At 40.8% G+C, this 12,945-nt stretch overlaps 1 protein-coding gene across 3 annotated transcripts; it reads left to right on the top strand.

Moving 5' to 3' along the window:
* The first annotated feature begins 2,016 nt into the window (after positions 1-2,016).
* mindy4 (MINDY lysine 48 deubiquitinase 4) lies at positions 2,017-9,231 on the top strand. 3 transcript variants are annotated; one of them, XM_069699124.1, is made up of 18 exons: positions 2,017-2,396; positions 2,743-2,862; positions 2,943-3,169; positions 3,275-3,518; positions 3,601-3,854; positions 3,948-4,000; positions 4,091-4,197; positions 4,290-4,406; positions 4,528-4,619; positions 4,829-4,927; positions 5,232-5,295; positions 5,568-5,633; positions 5,730-5,797; positions 5,901-5,964; positions 6,529-6,690; positions 7,535-7,715; positions 7,956-8,034; positions 8,253-9,231. In XM_069699124.1, the coding sequence occupies exons 1-18, from the start codon at positions 2,337-2,339 to the stop codon at positions 8,299-8,301; spliced, it is 2,106 nt and encodes a 701-aa protein (XP_069555225.1). In that variant the 5' UTR covers positions 2,017-2,336; the 3' UTR covers positions 8,302-9,231. The 3 variants fall into 3 exon arrangements, with proteins under 3 accessions (XP_069555225.1, XP_069555224.1, XP_069555226.1); XM_069699123.1 differs by having other exon boundaries at positions 2,018-2,396; positions 4,826-4,927; XM_069699125.1 differs by lacking the exon at positions 2,017-2,396 and adding an exon at positions 2,413-2,669 and having other exon boundaries at positions 4,826-4,927.
* Positions 9,232-12,945: the final 3,714 nt, after the last annotated feature.

Genomic DNA, 12,945 nt, shown 5'->3' with positions numbered 1-12,945 from the left:
TTGTTCTTTCAGCGTCACATCACTGGTTGCCACGGTGTAAAACTCTCATGTTTTCAACCTCCTTCCTCATTTGATTTTGCTTATTCACCAGCAGCTTCACCTGTCTCCTCTCATCAGCCAGCTGGTTCTGGGTTTCTTCTAGTTCTCTGCTAAATTTGATCCTCAGTCTCTGCTCGTCAAAACATTTGCCTCTCTCTTTGCCAAACAGATTGCGCTGCTCCTCTGCCGAGGTCTTTTCTTTGTGGCGCTCGACGGTCAAATATTTAATCTGGTCCCAGAGTTCTTTGTTTTCTTTCGTTTCTAACTTCAGGTTGTTGGAGAGCTCTGAGGCTCTGCTCCTGAGAGATGCCGTGCTCCTCGGCCCTTTGCAGATCAGCCTTCAGCTCCTCCACCTGTTGGAGTAGAGCTTCCTTTTCTCCTAGTAGGGCTTCTTTCTCTTGGCATTTCCTTTCCTTTTTCGTTCCTGAGAACTTGTTGCAAATCTGCTGCCAGGCGCTGTTGTTGGTGCCTTGGGCAGATTGACTCGCTTTCGAACTCATCTTGTATTACTGACTTAGTTTTTCAGGCCAAGGACCCCCAAACTGATAGAGATGGAGCAGGGACCCCCTATGATGTATTTTGTGTAAAATTGTTTTATATTAAACTGGGCTTAGTGCCATGTATAAACATACCTTGTTGTTGTGCATTCAATACTAAGCTATTCAAATAATACACAGGTTCATATATTCATGTTTTTATTTTAAACAAGTAGATGTCGTTTAAAAATAAATAAATAAATAAAACAAATTCTTTACAACGGTATCTTTTCAAACAATATTGCAGCGCTACAATGTTAGATTCATGTTATTGTGTATTTAAAGACATTTAAATTTGTGGAAAAAAATGGGGAAAAATATTAAGAAAATATAACAAATTTGCTAATCAACCAAAAATTACATGACCCCTTGCAGTACCTCTGTGGACCCTTTAGGGGTCGCGAACCCCCTATTGAAGACCTCTGCCTTAAGGTTTAAAGGATAATCATTACCAATAACTAACACAGCCCATACAGATTGATCATCACTAGTATTCTCACACACCTTTGTCTGCAGGTATGGTACACATCCAATGTGTGGTGCCACGAGCTTGAGCTTCATCGTTTGGAGTTGGAGCTGTGATGCACTGGGCCATATCTATCACAACTTGAAATTTCTGCAGAATCATACAGAAAATAAATCAAGATCATTTAAATGGTCACTCGAGGTAATATTTTGCTTCACTCCCATAAACCTCATTACCTGTGGCACATTAAAACAAAGTTTGTGACCCTTCCTCGCTTAATTGGATTACCTATAGGCAAAGCGGGTAACTGGCCCACGATCACTGCATGTTGACTGGTTTTGGTAATTTGATTAATTTTAATTTTGTTAAAGTAGAATATCCATTATGGTAATTGTTGCATTTTTAGAACATTTTTGTCACATGTCAGCAATCTTGTGTCAGACTTGAGTCGGTGAGTTTTATATTACATGACGTCCCTGAAAAGGCTGCATTGAATCAAACTGCCATTAAGTAACACAACATAGTATTATTTCAGTATAGTAGACTGGTAGTTCCAGAATTAATGAGAACTTGACATAGTAAACTACACATTGCACACAGGGTGCTGATTTGAGGATCAGCCAGTAGAGCCAAACAGCAAATCCTCCCCCCAGGGCCGCCTATCAGCGGTTGTGCTGGTGCATGCATGGTGTACCACTCAGACTCCACGTTCAACCCAAGAACAGGTTCCTGGAGAAGGAAAATCGCAGCAATTCAACAGAATTAAAAGGGAAGCTGCTTTTTCTAGACTTTTATCCTGTCAAATTCTTGTAACAGCCTTCAATTTATTTCGGGACGCCTTTTGGCTGGTCCGCTGCATGACTGCGCACAAACTTGCGCTCCAAGTCACCACTATAAAAGTGTGTGTGTTCGCTTTCAATGATGGGACAGCGGAGCGACCCGGGGGGGGGGCGACCCGGGGGGGCGACAAGCGTCACCACGGTAACGCACAGTTCCCCAGATACTACGATACGTCCATGTACACACGGAGAGACTCCACCGTCCGTAACATGTGCTTGTGTCTGTACTGTGTGTCGCAGCGGTTCGAGTTCAGATGATTTGAATCGGAGGAGTGAAGTGTGAAATCTCTTCAGTCAGGTTTGTGCTCTGAAGACCACAAGTCGTCACCGAACCGGTTAACTCTGCCTCGCCTCGGTGTTGATGCACCTCGCCGCTGTTTCCAAGGACCATGGCCGCTGCTTCCTGTTGATTTATATTTATTAAAAAACAAAAAAACAACAACGTACGCTCCCATCATGGTCGCTTCAGTTGAAGAGGTTTCTTCGTCCCTTGTGCGGGAATATCTGAGCCGAAAGGTAAGTCAGCTAAGCTAACGCTGGCTAGGTGGTCAGCAGGACCGATCCCGTGCAGACTGCTAATACTGCTAGCCAGCTAGCCGGTGGTAGCTTCCGTTCAGCTTTGTAAAAGACTTTAGACTGACCTGATTTCGTGCAATCACTCGTTTTGGGTGGTCTCGGTGATAGACATTACAATATGAAGCCTGTTTTTATCTCTAGATGTACTTGTGTTCGTAGCAGCTGCATCATTACCAGCAGAGTATGTGAACGATATCCGCAGTTGCAATATGGGTAAACAAAACAAACACTCAGCCTGTGACTGGCCCCGGGATACACTGTAAAACATGTTGGTATTGATCTGCAGGGGCTCAAAAGGACTATCGCCTGTATGGATGAGGAGCATCCGCGCACAGAAGCCAGCATCAACAACAGATCACAACTGAGACAGATGCTCAACATAGAGGATCTCTACAGAAAGAACAAGGCGAGTCTCGCAGCAGGAGGCTGGCGGCCGTGCAGATGCATAACACAAAAGGTCTGTAGCTGACTTCTCTGTCATTGCAGGTTGAGAATTCCCCCTTGAAGACATTACTGGAGATTATTGTGAAGCATCACATTGAGCGACTTCAGAACAACAAGATCTCCAGCGATGAAAGCGATTCTCTGCAGAGTGCCCGAGCGATCGGCTCGACTGATGACGGTGGTCCCGCAGGAGCATCATCAGTGATGGATGACACAAAAACAGAGGATAGCACACCAGCTTTGGTCAGCAGCAAACAGACCAAATTAAGGTAGCCTATTTCAAAGTCCACAGCTTTGAGCCATGATTTTGTGCCGTTTTGGCTGGTTTTTTTTTTTAAATTGGTTTTTAACTTCGGTGGGATTCTCTGTTGCAGATCGGATGTAAAAGGAAGCTGCCCTCCTCAGCCTGAGAAACACAGAGTTCCCGGTCATAATCAAACAGGTTTCTGGGCTTGTGATTTAGAAAACCAAAAAAGGCAGTCACTCATCGCTTCCCTTCAGGACAATGACAGCTGCACCCAAAAAGAAGCGGAAAACAATACTTCCATCACTGAGACCACCCAAAGGAGCAGAAGTAATCGCAGTAAACGAGGGATGATGGCTGGACCGATACCCCAGGTACTGAACTTCTGATGCTTAAAAACGTCCTGATCCCATATTTATTATATTCTTATTCTTTTCTGATGTTTTGTCTTTTTAGGAGTCAAACAGAAAGAGGCAGAGTCGAAGGGTTGAGGTGTCCCAGCCAGCGCTCAGAAAAGAAGAGGAAAACAGGAAGTCTAAGGATGGACTTGTAGTGGCTGGCTTTCATCAAAAAAGCTTTGAAAGGAGTCTAATTGAAATCAGCTCAGCTGGCTGTGGAAGAGAGAAACAGGAGTTGCTGAGTACACGAGAGAGAATACGGAGTGAAAACAGCTTTGAAAAAGTGGGACAAAACATACCAAAGACAAGAAGGTAAATGGCTTTCGGTGACAACGTCATGCTTTTATACTGTTGAAACTAATTTACAAGGGTTTTTATCTTTGTCTTTTTTTGTGTTTTTCTTAGAGTAAAGAGCAGGCCAAATGTGGCTGATTTGGACGTGTCTGAGATGGTGCTGGGTAAGTGCTGCATCTTTTGTCTCTGACCTTTTTGGCAACAACTTGATGCTCATAATTTGTCAAACTTGATGTGTGTTAATCAATCTCCAGATGACATTGATGATGACGATCTGCAAGAGCTCTCCAAAGTGTGTCTTCAGAGAACTGTTGCAGAGCACAGCTTTGCAGGCCGCTCAATGGACCGACACACCGCCGTGGTGGGTTGTTTACCGCGGTGCTTCTTTAGAACCGTTGGGTTCAGTTTCTGCGGTTGTCTTTGATTTTCTGTTTGTTCTCTGATTTTCTCCAGGAATTGAAAGTGCTTCTTCTTGGTTCCAGCCAAAATTGTTTCAATATTGAGTGGAGGAATCAGGGTTTCACGTTCTCTGAAACGCATGACCTCAGATACGGAATCGTGCAGAAGAAGGTCATTTTAACAATTCCTGCTCAAATTAATCAATCTAGCACGTATATTTTAATGTAATTTATTAAATTATGTCATTAAGACTCATAATTTTACATTTTCCCTGTGTGTATTGAATTTTTAGGGTGGTCCTTGTGGAGTTCTGGCATCCATCCAAGCCTTTGTTCTAAAGAAACTACTGTTTGAAGAAACTCAGAGCAGTAATACTGGCCTTCAGTACGTTATCCCTGAGTTCAGACCTTTGTCCTGTAATGGTAACCTCTGTGTGGCCTATTCCAATTATTTGAATGCTTCTTACAGCCATTATTTCACATCAAGGAGTGTTTTGTAACAACTGTTGTGTATTGACCTCTACATTTCGTTATTAACTGTGTTGTTACCCCAGACGACCTGCTTTACACTCAAATGCCACTTTTTCTCAGTAGGTTAAGACCTTCCAACATTTGCAGAAGAAAGTGTCTTGTTTTAGCAGTGGCTGAGGTCTTGTGGAGGGCCGGCGAGGAAAAACAAGCCACAGTTGCAATGTAAGATCACACCGTTATCCACTAAATCCTCCACATCCAGCCTTTTACCCACACACAAAGCCTCGTTGTCGACGTTCATTTAGGTCAAATGCATGAGACCTTGTTTAGATGTTCAGGATTAGGGTGCTTCAGTATATCTGTTTCATATGAGCAACCTCATCAACATGGGCTCATCTCACCACCAGCCTTATCTGTATCTGCAGCTGTCAAACTAACTCATCTCAGAAATGTTTGATTTATCTGCTGTGTCAGCACTCTTTGTGCACTTTTTTTTTTACCACTTTTTTGTTTGTTTTTTAAACAGAAATTCAGGGAGAAATCATTTCACCCCAGCTGGACGTTACAAATCTGAAGGAGTTCTAGAAAAGGTATAGACATGCTTCTGTATATGCAACTGCTGGTGTTTATATATTAAAGTTACACTCAAGTCGACCACATGGATTTCACCTCAATGCAGCAGAATATATATCTTCAGTATTTTATTACTGGTGCTGTTATCGGACGAAATTCACAGCCATAGCCAGATGAACTTTTTGCTTTAAGTCTGTCATCAGTCCTGCTACTGTGTGTACTTTTGATTCCTAAGCTACAACATTGCATTTTATGTGGAGGTTTAGTGACTCCCCCCCTTTTGTTCTAGATAACGTGTTTCACTCTGGACAACGTCAAGGATCTGCAGTTGATTCTGGAGCAGCACATTGAGCAGGTGAGAAAATCTCAATCAAATTTCTCAGCTTTATTTTGTGTGTCAAGTCTACAAAACTCTGGCACCACTTGTTCTAATCTCTGTTTTTGTCCACAGTTTGAAACTGGGTTGTTAGGCTGCATGCTGCTGACCATATCTGCTGTTCTGTCCCGATCCATTGAAAAGTATATGGAGCCTTTTTTAAAACCATTTCCAAACAAGATGTACAGTATAAACTGCTTTGAGTCAGGTAGGGAAAGAACTAAAGTATCTGTTTTCTTTCCTTAGAGTGAGACAGGATATGGACGTGCCCACCACCACGCTTATCGGAGCTCATGGCTACTGCACTCAGGTTTGACATACAACTAGGCACTTGATATTCTGTTTGTTTGTTTGTTATTAAAAATATATAAAACGATGACAGTACAGAAATTTGTCTTAATGAAGTTTAGTTTATTTTTTTCAGGTAGAGTTGCTTAAAAGTGTAACTACTGCACTTTTTAACACTGAATCAAAAGATGTAATCAAACGTTATATGGATAAGGTCACAACCTGATTGGGCAGCTTTAATGACCTCCAGAACAATACTGGTTGTTGAGCTAAGTGAGCTCGAGAGATTTGTCTTTATGTGGTGTTTTTTTTTCTTTCTTTTTTTTAGCAGCTGAGAACTCACAAAAATCTTATAAAATGTATCATTACGTCAAGACAGACTCACCTGTTCAGGAGGTCTCAGTCTGCTTGTTTGGTGCACAGCAAGGTTCAGGGGGCAGCGTTCATTCATGCACTGAGAGCAATCGAACCCAACCTGCCAAGTCTGAACATACCCTAAATATAACACATAAAACAGACAGTTAGCAGTAATACTTTGGTCTGTGTGTATATTGCAGTGCTAACAGTGCCTTTCTGTGTTCACCAGGAGCTGGTCAACCTGTTGATCTGCGGCAGAGCAGTGTCCAACGTCTTTGACAATGATATGGAGTTAGACTCGGGCAATGGCAACATCACTCTACTGAAGGGAATTAAAGACCACTGTGACGTTGGCCTGCTGTCCTTGTTTGAACATTATAACATCTGTAAGGTGAGTGAGCGCTGGCTGACACTGTGGTCGGCCTTCTACTGACAGACCCAGTTAGAGTCGAGAGAAAACACAGGACCTCAGGGGGCATTATTTACTGTCATTCTGGGAACATCTGTGCTGCTGATGGCACACAGCACAGAAAAGAATGCTCTGAAGACTATTATGACATTTATAATGGTCAACAACATATACACGGCCTGGAAATGTTAAAAGTACTTCAGATACACGACACAGGGATAACTTAAGAAAATGTGACTGCTCTCTTTTTTATCTGAAGCTGTGGCATAGGGACAAATTTAATGGACCAATTAAAGTGAAATGCAATTAATACATCAATCAGATGGTGGACATGTGGAAGATGGTATGTTGAAGAATATGTAAGACTTCCCATAGGAAACAGTGATTAATGGCATGTTTTGCTGTTGTGTTTCTAATTATTGAGGTCTCAAGGTTTTATTCAAATGGCATTGAACAAATTCATGATTCATCAATGCATTTTTGGGAAAATTTGTCACTTTTAAGTCTTGGAAAACTAGTTTTGCTGCTAACAATCTTTGTATTACATCAACCAGTGTCCTTTATCACATTGAAATACAGAAGTGTGGTTGTAAAGTATCATCCCAATGGGTCTTTTACTTAATTAGATTTAGCAGCTTCATTTTAAAGATCCTGCATTGAGCACGATGACCCAAGTCAATGCTTACTGAAACAAATATACACACTTTATGTCTTAATGAAACTCTGTGACTTATATTATAGTGATTGAATATGTAGCTGAAATAATATTACCTAACCTGCTGACAGACCGCTTTGCTCTGTTGTGTTCTCTGTTCTTCTAACGAAGGTGGGAGCTTTTCTGAAGACTCCCTGTTACCCCGTCTGGGTGGTGTGCAGTGAAAGCCACTTCAGCGTGCTGTTTGGCCTGCAGAGGGAGCTGTTGACCAATGAGGACAAAGGTCTGGAGTTTGACTTGTACTATTACGACGGACTGGCCAATCAGCAGGAGGAGATCCGCCTCACTGTCTGTATGTAGCATCACTCTGTCTGACTGTGTTTTTTTTTCTGAGGATGTAGTTATGATCTCTTGGTGACTAGTCTGAACAGACAGTAAGTATTGATATGAAATGATGATGTGATGTTTTTACTTCACTTTTCTTGTGGCACTTACTGTTTTAAGCCTAAATTATCTGGGTCTTTTTTCTGTTGATTCTGCAATAGTGTTATTTTCCATCTAAACTAAAAATGCTGATTGTTTGTATTTGTAGCTGTTGGCAAATTGTCCCTGAGCTGCCAGGACGATGACACTGACCTCATTCCTCCACTGGACCTCTGCATCAGAACAAGGTCATGATCTTTCAGTTTTACACACAAACAGACACACCCACATGTGCACAGTGATGTCTGCAGATCCTGAAAGCAACCATAAAATGTTTTGACGTTGACTGATGTAATCAGAGGGTGTTAAAATTCCTTGCATACCCTGCAGATAGTTTGCAGTTGTGAAGAGGATTGTATGTACCGGTTAGTTCTTCATGGCTTAAACTGTTTCCTTTTTTTTCCAGGTGGGAAGATGCATTTGTCAACTGGAATGACACAGAGCCGATTCTCTGAGTGAACGTGTGGTCTGATATTATTTTAAGTGTGGTTAGGGCCATGAACTGACAATAAACATTTTGCATCAGCAGTACAGATACTTGTATGTGGGTTTTATCATGTTTCCATTATATTATATTAAGTTCTCATACACGTTAGACTTACCATTGTTCTCTTTTCTGAGTGAGACACTGTGTTGGCCAAATTTGACAGCGAGAATTCTTTTGGCTCCCACTCGGATATTAAATTACGCATCAGCTAACAGCTTCAAGCTGTTGCCTACAAATAAAAGACATATTAGAGAATGCAGTTAATCAATTTTTGGGATGTTTTAGCAATAAACATATGGTAACTTTTTCTCAAAATGTATGTGAACATTTGGTTTGGATGGAAACTTATACAGTATACTTGTTGCAAGATGCAGTGTTCAACACAGTGGCCTTTTCCTCTCAACCTGTACTTATATTCTACTTGTATATCACAGATTGTCCATATTTTAGAGCATATTAAAATTATTACTCTGCGTATTAGAAATTTTATGTATATGTGCTATTTTGATGAAGAAATCAGTTAAATATGAAAGGTGAATGTTTAAAACAATATTTGTACATCATGTCTTAACAAATTTCACACGCTACTTCCGATATAAACTGTATATCTTATTCTGCAGTTGGTTTTGAAGTTGCCAAAAGTTAAATTGCCTATGTGTGCACATTTTAGATGACAAAATATAGTTGTGTCATAGCTTTACTTATAATTCAGAAGTGTTGTAAAGAGGATGGATGAAATAACATCTGACTGGTGTGTTTGTCAAAGGATGACCTGACAACAGGTACATACTCTGTGTTGGTGAGTGAGACTGCCTTACAAAAGTGCTCATAACTTGCCTTGATGAATTTTCACTTCTGACAGACCTCTCATCTGGTCAGATAATAAAATCCTTCAAAAGCTGAAGTCTCCACGCAGTGATTGTTTTATTGTGTCCCTCTTTCACCGTTGTCTTGCGCACAGAACTTCTGTCAGTAAACGAATATTTTTGTTCGTGTGCCCATGAGGCTGCTGTCACCTGCCAACCAAATAGAAAACATAATGGCAAGTACTGAGTGACGGGTTATAAGATATATCAATAAATGATGCTAAAATTACAAAATGTACACTTTACCTACTGTACCTTACACATTGTTGTATGTTGTTGAGAAAAGATCATGAACTTCAATATGCATACTCTGCTAAGGCTTTTAATTTGAAAATCTCAAGTGCTTCTGCAGCTAATTAACCCTGGTGTTGTCCTCAGGTCAAAATGACCCGCAGCTGTGTTCAACCAAGTTCTATTTTATTTCTATATTTTTATATTTTTTGGGATCATTGGTCATCATTCTTTAAAGAAACCCTCACAGCCTCCTTGTCACCAATGATCCCAAAAAATATGAAAATAAAATAGAACTTGGTTGAACACAGCTGCGGGTCATTTTGACCTGAGGACAACACCAGGGTTAATTGTATGTGGTATCTAGAATTGAAAGAAAAATAAATCCTAAATAAATAAATAAAACTTGTTAAAAGCAGTGTTTTCTTACTCGTGACAATAAACAGGAGATTAATTGCAGGATTTGGAGTTACATCATCTGTGATTCTGTTAATATTAACATGAAGTATACTTTATTCAAACCAATGTCAGAGGTTTGATCTCTACTATCATGATGGACTGGCCAAGCAGCAGGTGGATGTCCATCCATGATTATCTGGGCTCTCCTCATTTAGTTATTTTGCTTGTAAGTGTGCCTGTATACTGAAAATGCTGATCGTTTGTATTTTTAGCAGTTGAAAAATGGACCCTGAGCTGTCAGGCCAAAGACACTGACCTAATTCCTCCTCTGGACCTCTGGATCCATTTGGTTTTTCACACAAACAGAGACACCTACATGTGCACAGTGATGTCTGCAGATCCTGAAAGCAAACACAACATGTTTTGACATTTACTGCTATAATCAGAGAGTGTTAAAATTCCTTGCATACCCTGGACAGTTTGAAGTTGCATGTACTGGTCGGTTTTTCATGCCTTAAACTGTTTCCTTTTTTTCAGGTAGGAAGATGGATTTGTCAACGACTCTCTGAGTGATCACATGGTCTGATAATATTTGAAGTGTGGTTAGGGCCATTGACAAATGAAAAATAATTTGTGTCACCAGTACAGATTATTTTATGCTGGTTTTGTCATGTTAACTGGATATTATATTAAGTTCTCATACATGAGTATTACCATTGTTTTCTGTTCCAAGTGAGACACTGTGTTGGTCAGATTTGACAGCAAGAAAGTTGTCAGTCACATATTCAATAGATCAATACACACTCAACAAAAATATAAACGCAACACTTTTGTTTTTGTTCCCATTTTTCACGAGTTTAAGTAAAAGTGCAGTTTTATCACACAACACAATGCCACAGATGTTACAAGTTCTGAGAGAGTATGCACACCTGTACAATAATCATGCTGTTTAATCAGCAACTTGACGTGTCACACCTTTAAGGTGGATAGATTCATCAAAGGTGAAGCGCTCACTGACGCAGATTACAATAAATTTGAGAGAAATAAACCTGTTATCTTTTATGAAAGAAGTTTTCAGATCTTTTATTGCACCTCATGAGAAATGGGAGTGAAAACAAGTGTTGCATTTCTATTTTTTGTTGAGTATTTCAATCACCAGAAACATCAGTGTCAATGTTGGCACAGATGTGCAAACCGCTTTCATGAAAAATACTTTTGTTTACTGCAGTGTGTTTCTGAGGCATTTATTTTTAACTCCCTTGATAAATCAGCTTTTATATAATTCTTAAACATTTTTCCAAATCAAGAGAACAAAATCGAAGCTAATTGTGAATTAAGTCTTAAATATGTCACATGTCAGGGTGAGGAAAAAGAAAAGAAAAAGAGATGCAGTTGAAGGATGCTTTGCAGTTAATCAATGCGTTCAGTCTCATGCCAGGCATCAGAGCACACAGTGTGGGGCATGCAGAGGGGGTGGCAGGGACTTGGTGCCAACACCTCCAGCACACAGGATCAAAGACACTGCAGCTGGCGCACAGACAGAGCTGCACCAGCTCACTCCTAATCAAACTGTGGTGTGCAGAGTCCAGGCTGTGTCTTGGAAGTCAGGGTCAATACATTTCCAAACCATCCTGACATTAGTAGAACAATAGAAGCTGCTGCCTTTATTTCATATTGTCATATTCATGATATTTCCATTTTGGCCCGAAGGAAGTGCTGAGGATGAGCTCACTGTGATGATGACATTTCATTCATCTTTTAGCTGTCAAATCCCTAATGGAGGCTGTGTTATCTGAATGTATATTATTGGTGACTCATGAAGGATTTGTGCATTCTGCAAAAGACACAGGAAGAGAGATGAATTAATCATGAGACATGGAGGAAATCAGTGAACCCTCAATGACAATTTTACAGCCATCAAGGCTACTGTGATCACTATAAATAAGGTGGTTTGCTTTAACTGAAGCCTTGGGGTCTAAGAAATTGGATTAAAGTGTTTACTTTTGCCACAAAATTATTCCGTGGACGGGGGGAAGGGGTGTGAAATACGTCATAAGGAACCGTGTTTAGGTTTTAGCGTGAAATATGTCAGTAAGTGCCAAAAGGCTAACCAAATTTCAAAGCCAATTAAAGACAGGAATTAGGACAATCCATTCACTTGTTGAGCTGGTATCAACTCAAAACTGGGATTTGCTTAAAAGGCCTAAAGTGTACTGCGACGTTACTGTCAGTCTGAATCACAGCCTCCTCGTACAGAATAAAGCAGAACAAAATATACCAGTGCAGCTGAAGGTGACAATTTAAAGGTGTTTCTTCTCGTTGCTCCGGAGCTTTGGTGGTGCCGGGTGCTGTCTGACAGGAGGGTAATGGCATGGCTTTGGTCTCTATTTACTATTTATTACACTAGAATTTCTCAGAGGTACCAGAGGAGGGATTTGGTGCTTGTGTGTAATTGTGTTAGAGCCCTCCCACATGCTGTCCCCGGTGCATCTTCTGTCTCCTCTCCTAATCTGTGCTGTTTGTCTCCAGATAAGTGATATCCTCCTCAGATTAGGATCCGGTGTCCCTGCTCTGCCCACCCGGAGGGAAAGGGATCCCCGGTGTGTCCCCGTGAGGCGCAAGCTGTATTTTTAGCCACATAATCCTTTTATAGCTTGAGCAGACGACATCACTCCTTTTTCCTAATTGGTCATGGTAATCATTACACAGTATGCCACACAGGAAGTGCTTCATCTGAAATCTTCTACTTTTCGGTCACTTGGTTTTGCAGGTTTGACAACATACAGGTATTTGGCGGAGCATACGTTTTATAAACTGGACTCCTCTGTTCCTGTGGAGGCTATGATTTGTGGAGGGCAGGCCTTTGCCCGTTTTATAGCCGCTGCAGTACGAGTTGGAAAGACTGCATGGATTGAGATCACAATCACACTCATTTGTACATCGTCATCACAATAAAACACTTTATTTCCCATTGGAATTTCAGTTCACAGCCCCTCGAACTCATGTTTTTTTGTGGTTTATTCCAAACTTTGTTGAATAATGTGTTAGCGGGTGTAACAAAATGTTCATGCTAAGTCTGTAGAGACATGCTGTCGTGAGAACTGAGCTGTTGTAAT

This window comes from Brachyistius frenatus, unplaced genomic scaffold (genome assembly GCF_029030835.1).
Source record: "Brachyistius frenatus isolate BFR_SWC_R1_liver_20210118 unplaced genomic scaffold, ASM2903083v1 Contig_29, whole genome shotgun sequence".
In the NCBI taxonomy this organism is placed as follows: domain Eukaryota; kingdom Metazoa; phylum Chordata; class Actinopteri; family Embiotocidae; genus Brachyistius; species Brachyistius frenatus.
This window is presented reverse-complemented; position numbering and strand designations above follow the sequence as displayed.

What these genes read in the sequence shown, in the direction of transcription:
- mindy4 (XM_069699123.1), top strand. Translation starts at nt 2,337, where the DNA reads ATGGTCGCTTCAGTTGAAGAGGTTTCTTCGTCCCTTGTGCGGGAATAT. An exon ending in AGCAGTAATACTGGCCTTCA is followed by an intron (nt 4,620 to 4,825) that starts GTACGTTATCCC and finishes ACTTTTTCTCAG; the next exon opens with TAGGTTAAGACCTTCCAACA. An exon ending in AAACAAGCCACAGTTGCAAT is followed by an intron (nt 4,928 to 5,231) that starts GTAAGATCACAC and finishes TTTTTTAAACAG; the next exon opens with AAATTCAGGGAGAAATCATT.